The 14,449-nt window shown below is 39.9% G+C and overlaps 1 protein-coding gene across 1 annotated transcript in view; it reads right to left on the reverse strand.

Moving 5' to 3' along the window:
• LOC124623180 (nuclear cap-binding protein subunit 1) overlaps nt 1–14,433 on the reverse strand; it is a 179,413-nt gene extending 164,980 nt beyond the window's left edge. The window contains exons 1-2 of the mRNA XM_047148984.1: nt 14,242–14,433; nt 6,604–6,692 (exon numbers count right to left, since the gene is read on the reverse strand). Coding sequence (XP_047004940.1) covers nt 6,604–6,692; nt 14,242–14,281 — 129 coding nt within the window. The 5' untranslated portion in view covers nt 14,282–14,433. The remainder of the gene's footprint in view (nt 1–6,603; nt 6,693–14,241) is intronic.
• Nucleotides 14,434–14,449: the final 16 nt, after the last annotated feature.

Genomic DNA, 14,449 nt, shown 5'->3' on the forward strand with positions numbered 1-14,449 from the left:
AATTTTTGGCCACTGCCTTTGTCAGAAGTCAAGAGCACACACACATTCACATAATCATTCAGGCACAACTCAAGTCTCTGGCTGTTGCGTCAACAGTCACTGAGAATCAGATCCAAACAAATCACTCCTTATGCCTACCTGCCTCTCGTCGGCACCTGCTAGGCTAACAGCAAGATGTGGTGGCAGCACTGACTGCAAGATGAGGGGAGTGGTAGAAAGGGAAGAATCAGTAAGAATGAGGAGTAGGGAAGCGGCTCATTTACTCAGCTGCGCCCAGCCAGCGACGATGTATAACATCTCAGTAAACAAACCATTTCATCTATTGAGACGAAAATGAGAATTTTTCCAGTGTTTTTCTTTTTTTTCCTCAAATTTCCCTGATATTTCCTGATTTCCCTGACACGTCTGAAATTCCCTGATTTCCAGAACTTGTAGCAACCCTGTAAATACACCAGGTGCTGTTAATGAACTGGTCATACTAGTGACAAAATTTGGTATCACAGAGAGCATACACACAACCACATTATATCCAAGCTTCAAAAATACGAGAGGTGATCTGTGACCTCCAATTCCTGGATTTCATGTTTCTTTAGTAGATTAGGACACTTCGGGGAGTGGGGAGGGTGGTTGTTACAACATCTGACACAGACAGGTGGTAGTACACATGATGAATTTTCACGAAGTGGCCTGCTACAGTCTCCATAATTAGTGTTGAATGTGTACTGGGAAGGCATACACACAAAGCGCTAGCATCCATCAGGGGTGGGAAATCCAGTTTCACTTTGCAGCAGTAATGTGATTTTGACCTTCTCTAAAGCAGATACCCTAAGAGAAGAGAATCAATGCGTAGGTGTCTAGTTTGCTATGTAGCAGGTCTCAACATACATGATGTAAAAAGTAGATATCTGCCTCTCTAAGTGTTCACAATGTATCCCTTGCTGCCTGGTAGGTTTTTATGATTAAAACATATGAAGTTGATCCTTCGTCTCTCCAAGCTACAGTGAAGTTCTTCATCCACCTGCAGCATTAAGTCTCAGTGCAAAATTAATCCCTGCACCATGTTGTGGTTCTTATGGGGTCTGACAGTAACGGGTACATTACTAGTTGCCGGGGGAAGGGTACGATTTGCTGTCTTAATTAAGATGGAACGTGTGGCACAAAATTTATGAACTGTTGCGGTAAAAGCTGTGGGTATGTTTTATATTGTTTGAGTATGCATTGAACACCATTTCAGATTGTCATCTGTTACCTCACACATCTCTTCTTGATGAGTTACTGTCCAGCTGCTTAGTTTCTGGTGGTCCGGATCCTCCATCTCACCATTGTGTTCGAACATCCAACATGTCTGGACTTCATTCCGTCTTGCAGTGAAAGCTAAATGAAAGATCAGAACTTCTACTTCGAACTACGAAATGATTTAGAATGAACTCTTGTTACAACTCCTCCATATTTCAAAGTTCATTACTTCTCTTTAACATATATTATAGCAGTTCACACAAGCTGTATCAATGACAACAGATGCCGGTTTTAAAGGTTCTACACACAGACACTGGAATATTGAAAGATAATTCGTCTTGATGATGACATTGTCTTTGCCAGTGGCTGCATATTCCCAGCAGCACACGACACCTTCAACCGGAGGAATCACGGAGCAAATAGGCGTGCCCAACAGGCAGATGCTGCAGGTTCACAGCCAACATATCTCAACCCTCCTGAAGCATCTGAACAAAAATAAAGCAGTGTGGACAGTCTCTAATTCCACCTTACACTATTTCTACCTGTATCCTCTTTCACGGTAATTTTTTGCTGAGACGATTCTTCATAGTGGATTAGTATACTTGCTAAAACCTCCTGATACACTACTCCCTAATTCACTACAGAAAAAGAGTTCTCTATTTTTTTTTAATATTCTCCACAAAGAAAATTGGTTCAGTAGAGAGAAAGATCTTTCCATCTGTTCAGATGAAAACTAGGAATGGACAGATATGCCTGTATGTCGACTGGTTTTGTTTTCCTCACAGTTCCTTGGGTTTTAATGATCAGTGCTGAACTGCAGCCAGTCTCAAAAGACTACTGGGGACTCAAGCCATAGTCATTTCACGATGCCAAAAATCTGCCATGATGCACACTCCAAACCTCCAGATGAGAGAAGGCCAACGAGCTTGTTGGCCACTGCCAGGAGTCCTGGAGCTCCCAAATGAACAGGCACCTACTCCTCAGCTTGCACACAGAACAGCTCGGCCATCAGTAGTGCAATCCACGTGTGGTCCGGGGGCTAATACCATATGGGTACTGGCGATACCCCACACAGACTGGCTACCAAGCTGTGTACTGAATGATCCTCCCTGCATGTCTGTAAAATATTCTGAAAGGTGGAGGTCAACTTCAGATGTGGGGACCAAACACAAGTTAACTGAACTATATGGTGTAAAATAAAGGAAACAAAATTGGGCAAACCAGAATCAACAGTCTGTGACCCAGCTAGGTTGTAAGCAAGTAATTTGCTCTACAGAATAAGTATGAGAAAAGAGATAGTCAGAGTGTCGAATTTTAACACAGGAACAGAAGAACTGAACTGAAATGATGTGCTTGTACACTGTTACTCGCTGGGAGACTCATCTGGGGCAGTTGAACCGCCAAGTGAAAGCTCTTCTCTATGACACCACTTTGGTGATTTGTGCACTGATGAAAAGATTTGAAATGATTAGGACAACACAAACACCCAGTCCCGAGCTAAGAAAGTCTTCCACCCAGCGAGGAATCAAACATGGGACACTGTGATCTGAGAAAGTGATGCTAACAACCAGACTATGAGTGTGGACAAAGCAAGTAGTATTGCAATGGCTTGGGGTCCTATGCTCGTCATGCACAAACTCACAAAAAAGTTGTCTTATATGGCAGACTTCTGAAGCAGGCAGATCTCTATATGATCTATTGAGTCAGAGTGTAATTTTTAGTCCTCATATAACAATTTAATCCCACAGGAATTTTCTACAATACAAACTATATTACAGGAATGTGTTTATTTATCTGTATTTTCTTTTAGTCTGTTATGTACATACAAGAACAGACCAAATGTTGCACATGATTTGGCATGAATCAAAATGTAATATTTTAACATAATTTTAACATGTGTTAGTACAAGTAAGCATTAAAGTGTTTAAGATAAACAAAACATCAACATAAAGTATTTGTATAAAAAATAATAAAATGTCTGCTTGTGTCTGTATATGTGCGGATGGATATGTGTGTGTGTGTGTGTGTGTGTGTGTGTGTGTGTGTGTGTGTGTGCGCGCGCGTGCGAGCGTATACCTGTCCTTTTTTCCCCTTAAGGCAAGTCTTTCCGCTCCCGAGATTGGAATGACTCCTTACCCTCTCCCTTAAAACCCACATCCTTTCGTCTTTCCCTCTCCTTCCCTCTTTCCTGATGAAGCAACCGCGGGTTGCGAAAGCTTGAATTTTGTGTGTGTGTTTGTGTTTGTCTGTGTGTCTATCAACATACCAACGCTTTCGTTTAATAAGTTACATCATCTTTGTTTTTAGATATATTTTTCCCACATGGAATGTTTCCCTCTATTATATTCAAATAATAATAAAACATCTATATACTAACTTTTGGACATCTGGCTCACAAATATAAGTACATCTGGAATCCAGAAGGCACATGCTACTGGTCTACCTTACTACACTGCATAGCTACATCACAACATACAGAAGGCACATATTACTGGTCTACTTTACTACATGCATTGCAACATCACAGCTTTTGTAATTTATGACCATGGACTGCACTACTGTATAACATTACACAGCACTACACTACAGCAGTTGGTTTCTCATTTGTTTGGATATTTAGTCCTGGCACGCTGAGACACAACTCAGGATTCTCAGGGGTTGTACTACTGTGCCACCTGAGGTGTAAGAGATGGCTGTCATGATATCAGAAAATACTTCCTAGTCCTTCCCAAGGCTCATCTCCTCACTGCCCCCACAAGGTTGCTGTCGTTTGACGATCTGCCAAGGAGTGTATTGTTGCCATGATGTATGGCCTCTTCTTGTTTGTCTCTAGCTCATGTACTTTTGCAGTTCACAACCTGATATTTGGTTATCAGGAAGTTCAGCATATGCCACAGTTCCTCATTGCTTATTATGTTACAGATGTATTACAAAAGAGATTCCTACGTTGGTCTGTAACATCTTGTGTAATGGCACACTTCCAGACAATGTGATCCGGTGTGCTGATTGCTCCAAAAAAAAAAAAAGGGGGCGGAGTTCCAATGGCTCTGAGCACTATGGGACTTAAGATCTGAGGTCATCAGTCCCCTAGTACTTAGAACTACTTAAACCTAACTAACCTAAGGACATCATACACATCCATGCCCGAGGCAGGATTCAAACCTGCGACCGTAGCGGTCACACGGTTCCAGACTGAAGCGCCTAGAACCGCTCGGCCACTCCGGCCTGCTCCACATTCACAGGTGTCTGTCGTGCTTTCTCACATTTTCAGTAAGTAGCTGAGATATAGGCCATGTCGCAACAGGTAGTGTAGCGCTCCCTTGGTTGGAAGGAATTATGACATTCTGGATCTTTCTTTTATGCTAGGAAAGAAATATTTCCTTATTTGATGTGGTGTTTGGGCTCGGTATCTCCCCCGCTCATCACACCCACCCTTTTTGTGCCAATATTGTGCACCTCTCTTTCTTATGGCTACATCCAGAGGTAAGAAGGCCAATATCACTAGCAGTGCCTCAGCTGGTGTTGTTTTATACACGTCTGTCAGGCACAGTACACTTTTCTTTACTAGCTGGAGAGTTTGTGCTGTCCGTACCTTTCTGGTTCTATGAGCCCAAATACTTAACCTGTAACCCACAACAGTGATTACAGTTGCACTGTGGTACATTCTTCTTCAACCTGGGAGCAACTGAAAGCTTCTTTGGACAATTGTTGCTACTTTGTTCAGGATTTTAATGCCTCTCTGGTGAATGATTTCTACACGTATATGATAGTTTCACTTTTTGTTGATATTTATACCAAGGTACCTATATTCTTCTTATGTTTTCACAGGTTGGTCATTTATTCTGACTGTAGGGTTTCACAACCTTGAAAATGCCCTTTTAGTAGCAGACAATCTGTTCTGATATTGTTAACTTGTTTTCAACTCACCAATTACTTAGTCTTTTGAGTACTTTCCTACTATTTTCCTCTAACTTAGCCATTGCGTTAGCAGATACTGTAATTAGCAGATCATCTGTGCAGACAATACAGGCTCTAGTGTTTGTTATATTATGAAGCTGTTTCGGTAATGGCTCTATGTCAACATACCACAAGCAGAAACCTGCAAGCAGCCGATGGTGATATTTTTCACAATTATCTTTCCGCAACATTCAAATTGCAACTGCTGGTCTGTTGTTACAGAGACAGGTACTTCAGTTTTTAAATCACAAAGTGTGAGTGGGCAAATGTGGTACAATACAGATTTTGCTGCTCCCCAAAGAAACAAGTCTGCTGCAGTAAAGTCCGGGGAGTAAGGATCCATAGGATATTCGAGATGACACGTTTCACACACGCACACACACACACACACACACACACACACACACACACAAAAGAAACAACCTCTTCCAAAAGGCTCATGGTGTTATTAGTTGCGTAGTAGATCATTTGCTTCAGTCTTTTGAACTATAAATTATCAAACACCTCAACAACATCCATCCTCATCTGCATAACATACTTGTTCTATTAAGCGATAACACAATATGCGTTGTGTGAGTTATTGCACCCCTGGTGAATTTCTCTTTCCTGAAACCACACTGTCGGGAGCTCATGTCTATTATCTGTCTGTGACACCTCAGGCAATGAGTTACAAGCTTTTCCTGTACTTTATCTACACATTAACTAAACAAATTGGCCTGTAAGATTTCAGTTCTCTGGAATGTATATATTCTGAACACTAGAGTTGTGGCCAAAACAAACAAAGAGAAATTGTTAATTTCCGTAGTGTTACCAAGCAACAATATCTGCGGCCAATTAACTGAACACAAAATATGTGGAAAATACTTAAGAACATAGTAAATCTTTCAAAAAATTAACTTGCAGTTATGAATTATCTTCAGTGAAGAAATGTAGTAGGATGGTAAATTACAGTATCCCACAATATCAGTAGCTCACATTCACTTCTAAATATTTTGATGAAGTAAAACATCCAATGTAATTTATGGTTATCATATTCACAAAAAGATTCCAAAGTAATTTACAATGTCAAGATGTGAAACTTGTAAATCATAGCTAATAATTAGAATAGGGCTGAAAAAATATATTTAGCAAATATAGAAAAATGAACAAGGTGAAGGTAACAAATAAGAATGACACAAAAGACAATAAATTTGAAACTTTCTGAACTAGTGGTTCTGCCAAGAGGAACTTATGGTTAGGTGTAAGAATACTTAAAAAATGTGTTAAAAATAGGTTACATGTTTTCACTTTGAATACACTGTTGTTAGTTCTTGAAACTGTAAGTTATAAACCTCAAGATCTATGATCTTATATAATTTTGTACACATGTTAATAATGCTCAAATTGTTCAAAATGCTGTAAAATATTTACCTTTTCTCCCACTCTGAGAATAAGTGACTCAAGGCGATCTTCAATTTCCTGGTTTTCAGAAACACGGCGCCTTTTTCTGTAAGCGCGATCTGGAAAATTTACAAATTAAAGCCTTAGAAAGAATTATACAGCTGACATGAAGAAGAAGAAGGAATGGTATGATAATGCTTCTGGGTCAAAGTAAGAAAAAAAGAAAGAAAGAATTCTTTTTTCTTGGTTTTCTGCAGTCCTTCAAAGTTCTCATATAAGTTAGAAATGAATTTTATGTTATACATTCATACACATTGCGAGGTGGCAGCCTATTTCAGGCCTTTCTCCTCACATTTTATCATATTTGCATACTGAATTTGCGTGGGAGACTATCCTGCTTTCCGATTCAGTTTTATCTGTCGACTTTCCACCTGCATTATGCGTTGTCTACATGAGTGGCTAGGGAGTAGCGTGTAGCAATGTAAGTAGCCCACCCCTCTAACAAATCATTCTTGTAGTAGTTTTTTCCATTAATGCGTCTGGTCTTGACCAGGGGAATTCCTTTTTGCTGAGGCATAAACAACTTTTGCACATCCTTGAAGGGCTGCTGTGCATTTAGAGTGCAGGGTCTCACAGTACTGGGTCACAGGGACAGTTGAACAAGCCTTTGCAGGGATTATCCTCCTGGCTAAGTTCCTGCGAACAATGAGTGGTAGAACGGAAGAATGGTGTCCCCAATAGTAGAACAGGAAACCACTGGTGGAAGAGGCGAGAATTCTGCCTTGTTAGTAAACTTCGAGTAAAGTTCTCAGCTGTCCACTTGCCATTATGCTGCTGTGCGTGGTCTCCCGACACATTTCCTCATGCAACACATATAGCCACTCATGTGTCTGCAAATTTTCAAACTCTCCCCTCCCTGTGGGAACAGTGTGCACAGCCCAACAAAATTTCCAGAATTTCTGGAAAAGAAGTCTGGACATGGAAACAGGCAACATTCATCTCCCATTTTCAAATACATGTCTCTCACAGGTGGATACATTTTAACTTGATGGTTGGAGCTAGGCAACGGACTTCCAGATCCCTGATCGGAAGGGCATTTAAGACGTTAATGGGATTTGAAAGATTGTGCAGGGTTCCTTTCTGAAGTCTGAAGGAAGACTACCAAATATTGAGAGGCATTTGGAGTCGTATTCAGATTTGTATGGGTGTTATCTTGACTTTGGTCCTCTGCAATGTATTCAAAGTTTCTTTTTGCACTTAGGCACATATGTGGTTGGTAATCAGGATGATGACGATGATGATGAGATCTGCAATTCGCAGTCTCATCACATCAGCTCAGCCCAGCAACAGTTAACAGTGGCTGCAGTTGCGTACATCCTGAATTGCTGGCAACCACCTCAATGGCAGTCAAGGTAAGATTGTATTTGCAACACACACTCCTGACTTTAGAAATCATGAGATATTAATGGAGAGTTCATTTCTAGTTTCTGTTTTTTAGTCTTCCTAACATGATCCTCGCGATTCATGCACTGGTAAGCAGGTTTTTCTGCAAACTAATTCTCACTTCAAAGGTGATTTTTCTCCTAACCACTCATGTTTCATTTTGTTATTGAGTTAATGTAATGGAGTTCACCTGCTCAGTGATGTTTCTTTCCTATTCTTCCTCAAATGATCTATTCAAAGTCATACTTTTTTTTGTAATTATAAAGTCTGCAATCACAGTTGAAAGCATAATTTATGTCCTTTATGTGGCTGGGAACCGTCTCAACTATAATTGTCCAGCATCATGCTAATCGCAACCCTAACATCCATTCATCTTCTTATAATTGTTTTAATTTAATTACGTAAATTCATTCTCAAAGTGTTTTATGATGTTGACCTTTACGTGTACTGAATAATTTTTACACACTGTCTAAATAGAAATTATTTTGACAGATCTAACCCTATCATTCAGCAACCAATAATGTAAATTATTCAATTGAAGCACCCACTATGACCAACAGGCAAGGTCCCTGACAAGTTTTCCGATGTGTGGTTTTTCGAGTAGTCTATTGGCTTCAGCATCAGTCTAGTCTGCACGCGTTCACATCCACACACACACACACACACACACACACACACACAGAGTGCACCTGATGAGGAAGAGGTCATGCTCACAGCACACCCAGCTTCTGACAATATGAGTTAAGGGCAACTAACTGTGTAACTTGCACAGAATTCTTGCATAGGTTGTACTTTTTTAAATTTATTTTTGAATTGTGGACTTTAATAAAAAATGAATACAACCCATTATTGGTATAGATGAACATGGAAGCCAGATATCATACAAATCTACATCTACATATGCATTTTATAAACCACTGTACAGTGCACAGTGGATGTACAATTACTTGATATTCCCTTTCTTGTAACCTTCGCAAATGGAGTGAGGGCAACATATTCGCTTGTATGTCTTTGTAGTCAAATGCTTTTTGGAAATCAAGAAACACTGCATCTACAAGGTTGCCTTGATCCAAAGACTTCAGTAAGTCTTCAGTAAGTGCGAGTACGGTTTCACATGATTGATGTTTTCAGAATCCATGCTGGTTGGTACTGAGGTGGTCATTCTGCTCAAGATACCTCAGGAATATGGTCCAAGATTCTACAACAAACTGATGTCAAGCATATTAGATGGCACAAGAGTGCGAGCTGTGCCTTTTACCAGAAACTTGATACGATTTTTTGTTCATGAGATCTACAATAGATTATAGTTAGTAACTCAGGTGCAAATTCAGTAAAGAATCTGACAGGGATTCCATCGGGGCCTGCAGCTTTGTTCAATTTTAATGATTTCAGCTGTTTCTCAACACCAATAACTCGAATACTTATTTCGTTCATTTTTCCAGTGGAATAAGGATTCAGTTGGGGCAATTCTCCTGGGTTTTCCTTTGTAAAGGAACATTTGAAAACGGAGTTAAGCATTTCATTTTTTCCTCTGCTATCATCAATTTAAGTTCCAGTCTCATTCGCTATGGACTGACACTTATTTTGGCGGCACTATCAGCCTTTACATATGACCAGAATTTCTTTGGATTTTGTGAAATGTCATTTGACAATATTCCGCTGAAGCAGTCACTGAAGGCATTATGCATTACTCTCTTGACAGCCAAACTTGTTTCATCTAGCATCTCTGTATCTACAGCCCTACACTTTTTGTTTTACACCTACTATGCAGTAATATCTGTTTCTTTAAAAGTTTCTTTTACAGTAGCCTTATAACATGGAGGTTCCCGCCCATTATGAACTGTTTTACTGGGTATGTATCTATCCAGTGTATGGCCAATTATTCTTCTGAACTTGAGCCAGAGTTCCTCCACATGCTCCTGACCTGTGCCGAGAGTTTCAAATTCCTCATTGAAATAGGACACTATCGATTTTTTTAATTTAGTTTACTGAACATATATATATCTTTCTGCTTGTTTTAGTGGACTGGAAACACAATGCCAAAATCAGCATGCAATGGAGGAGCTGCCAACACTGTAACTGCACTTTAGCCCACATATAGCATCTTTCATCTCTGGCGATGTTTGTTAATGTGAAAAATGGAAAGATGCTCCGTGGTTTGGAATCCATGTTAAACTGAATGTTCTTTTATAACTGGCTGGGCAAGTCAGTTCAAAGGGCTTTCCAAATTCCTCCTCAGTTTCCTTTACTGCTTGCTGAATATACGGACTGAAAAACAATGGAGAAAGATTACAACCCTGTCTCATTACCTTCTCACTTACTGCTCTGTCTTTAGTTTCTGGTAACTGTCATCTGGTTTCTGTTCATTATGTAAATAACCTTTTGCTACCTGTGTTGTACCCCTGCTATCTTCAGAATTTCAAGGAGTGTATACCTGTAAACAATGTCTAAAGTTTTTCCTAAATTCCCTTAGGCTACAAATGTAGGTTTGCCTTTCATCAAACGATCTTCTAAGATACATCACCGAGTCATAATGATCTTTTTCCTTCAGAACTCAAACTGGTCTTCCCTGGGGCTGGCATCTAACAGTTTTTTCCAAGATGCTGTAAATAATTTGTGTTATTTTTCTACAATGATTTAGTAAACTGATGCTTAGTGGTGTGCGTAACAAGAGGCGGTTGCTGTATGCATTCTGTGCAGAGAGAGAGAGAGAAAGGTTTGCGGTATTGTCAGCGAGCTTTTTTGTCTCTGTCCTGCACCTCACACTCCAGCGAAACTCTATTTCTGCTTCAGATTCTACCTAACAGAATTTATATGCCTGGAAAACTCTCTCTGCTGATTCTCAGAGTAATACTTGTGTTTGCTTCATGCCATCCATTACAAACAGTTTAGTATCAAGTAACAGCACCATACCTAAATTAACAAGAAAATCAACACCAAATATTCTACACAAATCTTGGGAGTGCACACTACGAGCTGCTGTAGCGGAACAACACTATTAGCTGGAGTGTCACGTGGTACTTGCTCCTTGCCACTGCACACTGTCCACAACCTGCCACAGACCATATCACTGTAACATCTGTCATCACCTGCCTTCTTTAGAACTGGAATGTTGACATTCTTCTTCAACAGAGAACACTGTCAGCAAAATGGTAGCATTTCAATTAAGAGGAACAACAATCATGCATGCATCAGAAATATGTAATAATTATTTTCTACATGTGATTTTCCCAGTTCTTCCAGAAGTTAAATGGGTCTAAGTATTTCTGAGTGAATAACTGCACTTAAATAGAAGGCATTAGTGACAGAATGAGTAGCAATAATTAGACGTGCTACTGTCTAGAGTAGTCTTGCTGTATTTCAGCAGACTTTCTACTCAATTCCCTCTACAGTCATGTCTGACAGAGGGCAGAAGGGTGTTCACTTTATGATACAATCATCCCAAGTATTTACGGTTGGATCTTTTTATGTTCTATTTTAGCACCTCACTGACCGTCACAGTGTAAGTGTAGAGATTCATATGATGTGTCCTGTCACTTTTCAACAGTTTCTTTCATGATGAAAACTCCGGCTGCTAATGCCCAAAATGTATACTTGCGATAGAAAATGTATTTTGCTGCAAGAATTGATGACAGGTTGGGGGGCGGGGGGGGGGGGGGGGGGGGAGGCAGGGGGAGGGGGGCAGGGGGAGGGGTGGGGGCAGACATGGGCAGGGGTGTTGCGTTTCTCAGTTCACAGTTTAGTATGACTTGTGCAGCAACCCTCAACTTCTCTTATGACCTCTTCATTCGACAAACTGCATTAGCACAAAAATTGGTACATAACTGGTTTGAATGGTCAAGATCATTGATGAATTCTTCTCGGGTTACCAACTGAGTGGTGGCATCGTCTTGTCGCAACGCGTCAATGAGTTTCGTACCCATCATATTCTGGCCAGAAGATGATGCATATGAAACTCATTGAAATGTTGCGACAAGATGACGCCACCACTCGGCTGATAACCTGAGAAGAGTTCATCAGTGGAATATGCCAAGAAAGACTAAAATCGCATAGGTCAAGATCATGTTTCATTTTGTCAAAAAGGGTCCTAATTCTGTTGAAGTGGTAGAAAATGCATCCGACATGATGTTTTTTTTATTATGGGACTGATCCTTGGAGTAACAGTTTCCAGAAGCAGAAGTTACTCATAATTATTACCAGCCTCATGGTTGAAGTCCCAAGCCCAATTGTGAAGTGTGGAGAATACGTAGCTTGGAGCAACATTTGATGTCTAAACTTGTTTTTACATTTAAATTTACAATTTAATTAATGCCAGGAGTAGCAAATAAAATACCTGATAAATAAGTACAGCAATAATTCACTTTCAATAATACTCAGTCATGTCATTCCCACTTTCGAGTGGGATAGCTTATATCTCTGTGCCATTTATTTTCCTTATGCAACTGTATTTATAGGATGAGGAGAATCACCACTGATCCTAAAGTGGAACCAAATATTTCAGTGCACTTTCATGGACGTCATGGTACCAAGATGTTAATACGTTCAAGGATTGATAAACATACAAGAACACTGGAGAAGATGGTTGACTTTCTAATTCTGTGTGCTGTGAAGAAAAATCTATAAACAGATTTGGGGAGTTGCCGCGCGGGATTAGCCGAGCGGTCTAAGGCGCTGCAGTCATGGATTGTGCGGCTGGTCCTGGCGGAGGTTCGAGTCCTCCCTCGGGCATGGGTGTGTATGTTTGTCCTTAGGATAATTTAGGTTAAGTAGTGCGTAAGCTTAGGGACTGATGACCTTAGCAGTTAAGTCCCATAAGATTTCACACCCATTTGAACATTTGGGGAGTTGCATTTCACAACCCAACAACAGATGTCACACATGCATCTACATAACATTTGTCATATGAAATTCAGAACTGCCACATTCAACTTCGCGAATACTGAACTGGATGTTCTCAATGACTTCAATGTATCATGCATGTGCATTATAGTAATGTCAGCGAATGTAAAGTCAAATATGTTGTTAATTTGTCATGTTTAATGCTGATTCCACTGAATTTATAAATACATTTGAAAAATACATACAATATGGCGAAAGGAAGCAAGATTAGGGTTTAACAACCTGTTGGCATCGAGATCATTCAAGATGGAGCACAAGATCAGAAAGTTTCCAGGATGGGGAAAGAATTCAGCCTTGCCCCTTCAAACAAACCATCCTAGCATTTGCCTGGAGCAATTTAGGGAAATCACTGAAAACCTAAATCTGGATAGCCAGAAGTGGATTTGAACCATCATCCTTCCAAATGCAAGTTGCTCGGTACAATTTGAGACAGAGGTTGGGTGTTGAAAGCTGATAACAAGATACGTCTATGTTATTTGAAATGACATTTTGCTATAGCCAAGTCACTCATCAATACTTTTCTTCTAAATGTTTCAAAGTGACTGATACATTGTCATTACATTAGCTGTATTCCAAGGATCCCATGGAGAGTGATGTCTCAGATGGACGAAAAAGTGCAGCACAGTGAACTGGCTACACTATCACACCAGTGCTAATTCTATATACAATATAAACTAAAACATGAAATTTAAGGGTCTCTGTAAATATGTTCTTCAATGGAACAGGGAGAGTTGTCCAATGTAAAATTCTCTGATGCAGTCTTAACATCAACCAAATTATCTACATCATTTTTAATATGCTCTAGTAGATTCTGAGCACATGTGAAGCCATGTATCTTGGTTCCTTTCTGAAATATAACGGTGATGTGTTTTCAGGGAATACTTCTCAAAACATTCAGTATGTAAATTATTCAACTCTTCAAACAAAGCAACTCTTTCTTGAAAAAGAAGTTCAAGGTAAAAAATCAGTTTTCACCGGGCAATTACTTGTCTAAAACACACGCATCCACAGATAGTTGGGCAATTTCGACAATGTAAGTATATCCCTGAGAACCATTTGCTGTAAAGTGGCGTGACTAGTTTCTCAGTAAGTTAACGCAGATTTAAAATTAATTCCCGAAAATACAACTACCGATACATGGTCAAATAAACTTAAACTCTAGTAAGTTTTTAAATCTTATCCATCTAAAACAATGAAGGTTTGGTATCATGCCACGGCAACCAACAAATTGGTTCTTGTGAGGCTATAACCACTTCAGTGATCATTGCGTGCTACATTCTACACTGAAACCGAAAAGGTTTCCCTAATCGTTACGGTAAAACTCACCATATCCATCGTCATCATCATGAACTCTTCTTCTGCTCATCTTGCTTCAATAAATCAGGGTGCTGCTAGATCCAATAATTAAACTGTGTTACTAGTGACTATTAAACATAAACACATCCCATGATTGTCACCACAACACGACGAATTCATAGATGAAGGAACTACCGCGTGTACACAACTTCACAGAGTTCTACAAACTCAGCCACAC

This window comes from Schistocerca americana, chromosome 7, assembly GCF_021461395.2.
Source record: "Schistocerca americana isolate TAMUIC-IGC-003095 chromosome 7, iqSchAmer2.1, whole genome shotgun sequence".
NCBI lineage: Eukaryota > Metazoa > Arthropoda > Insecta > Orthoptera > Acrididae > Schistocerca > Schistocerca americana.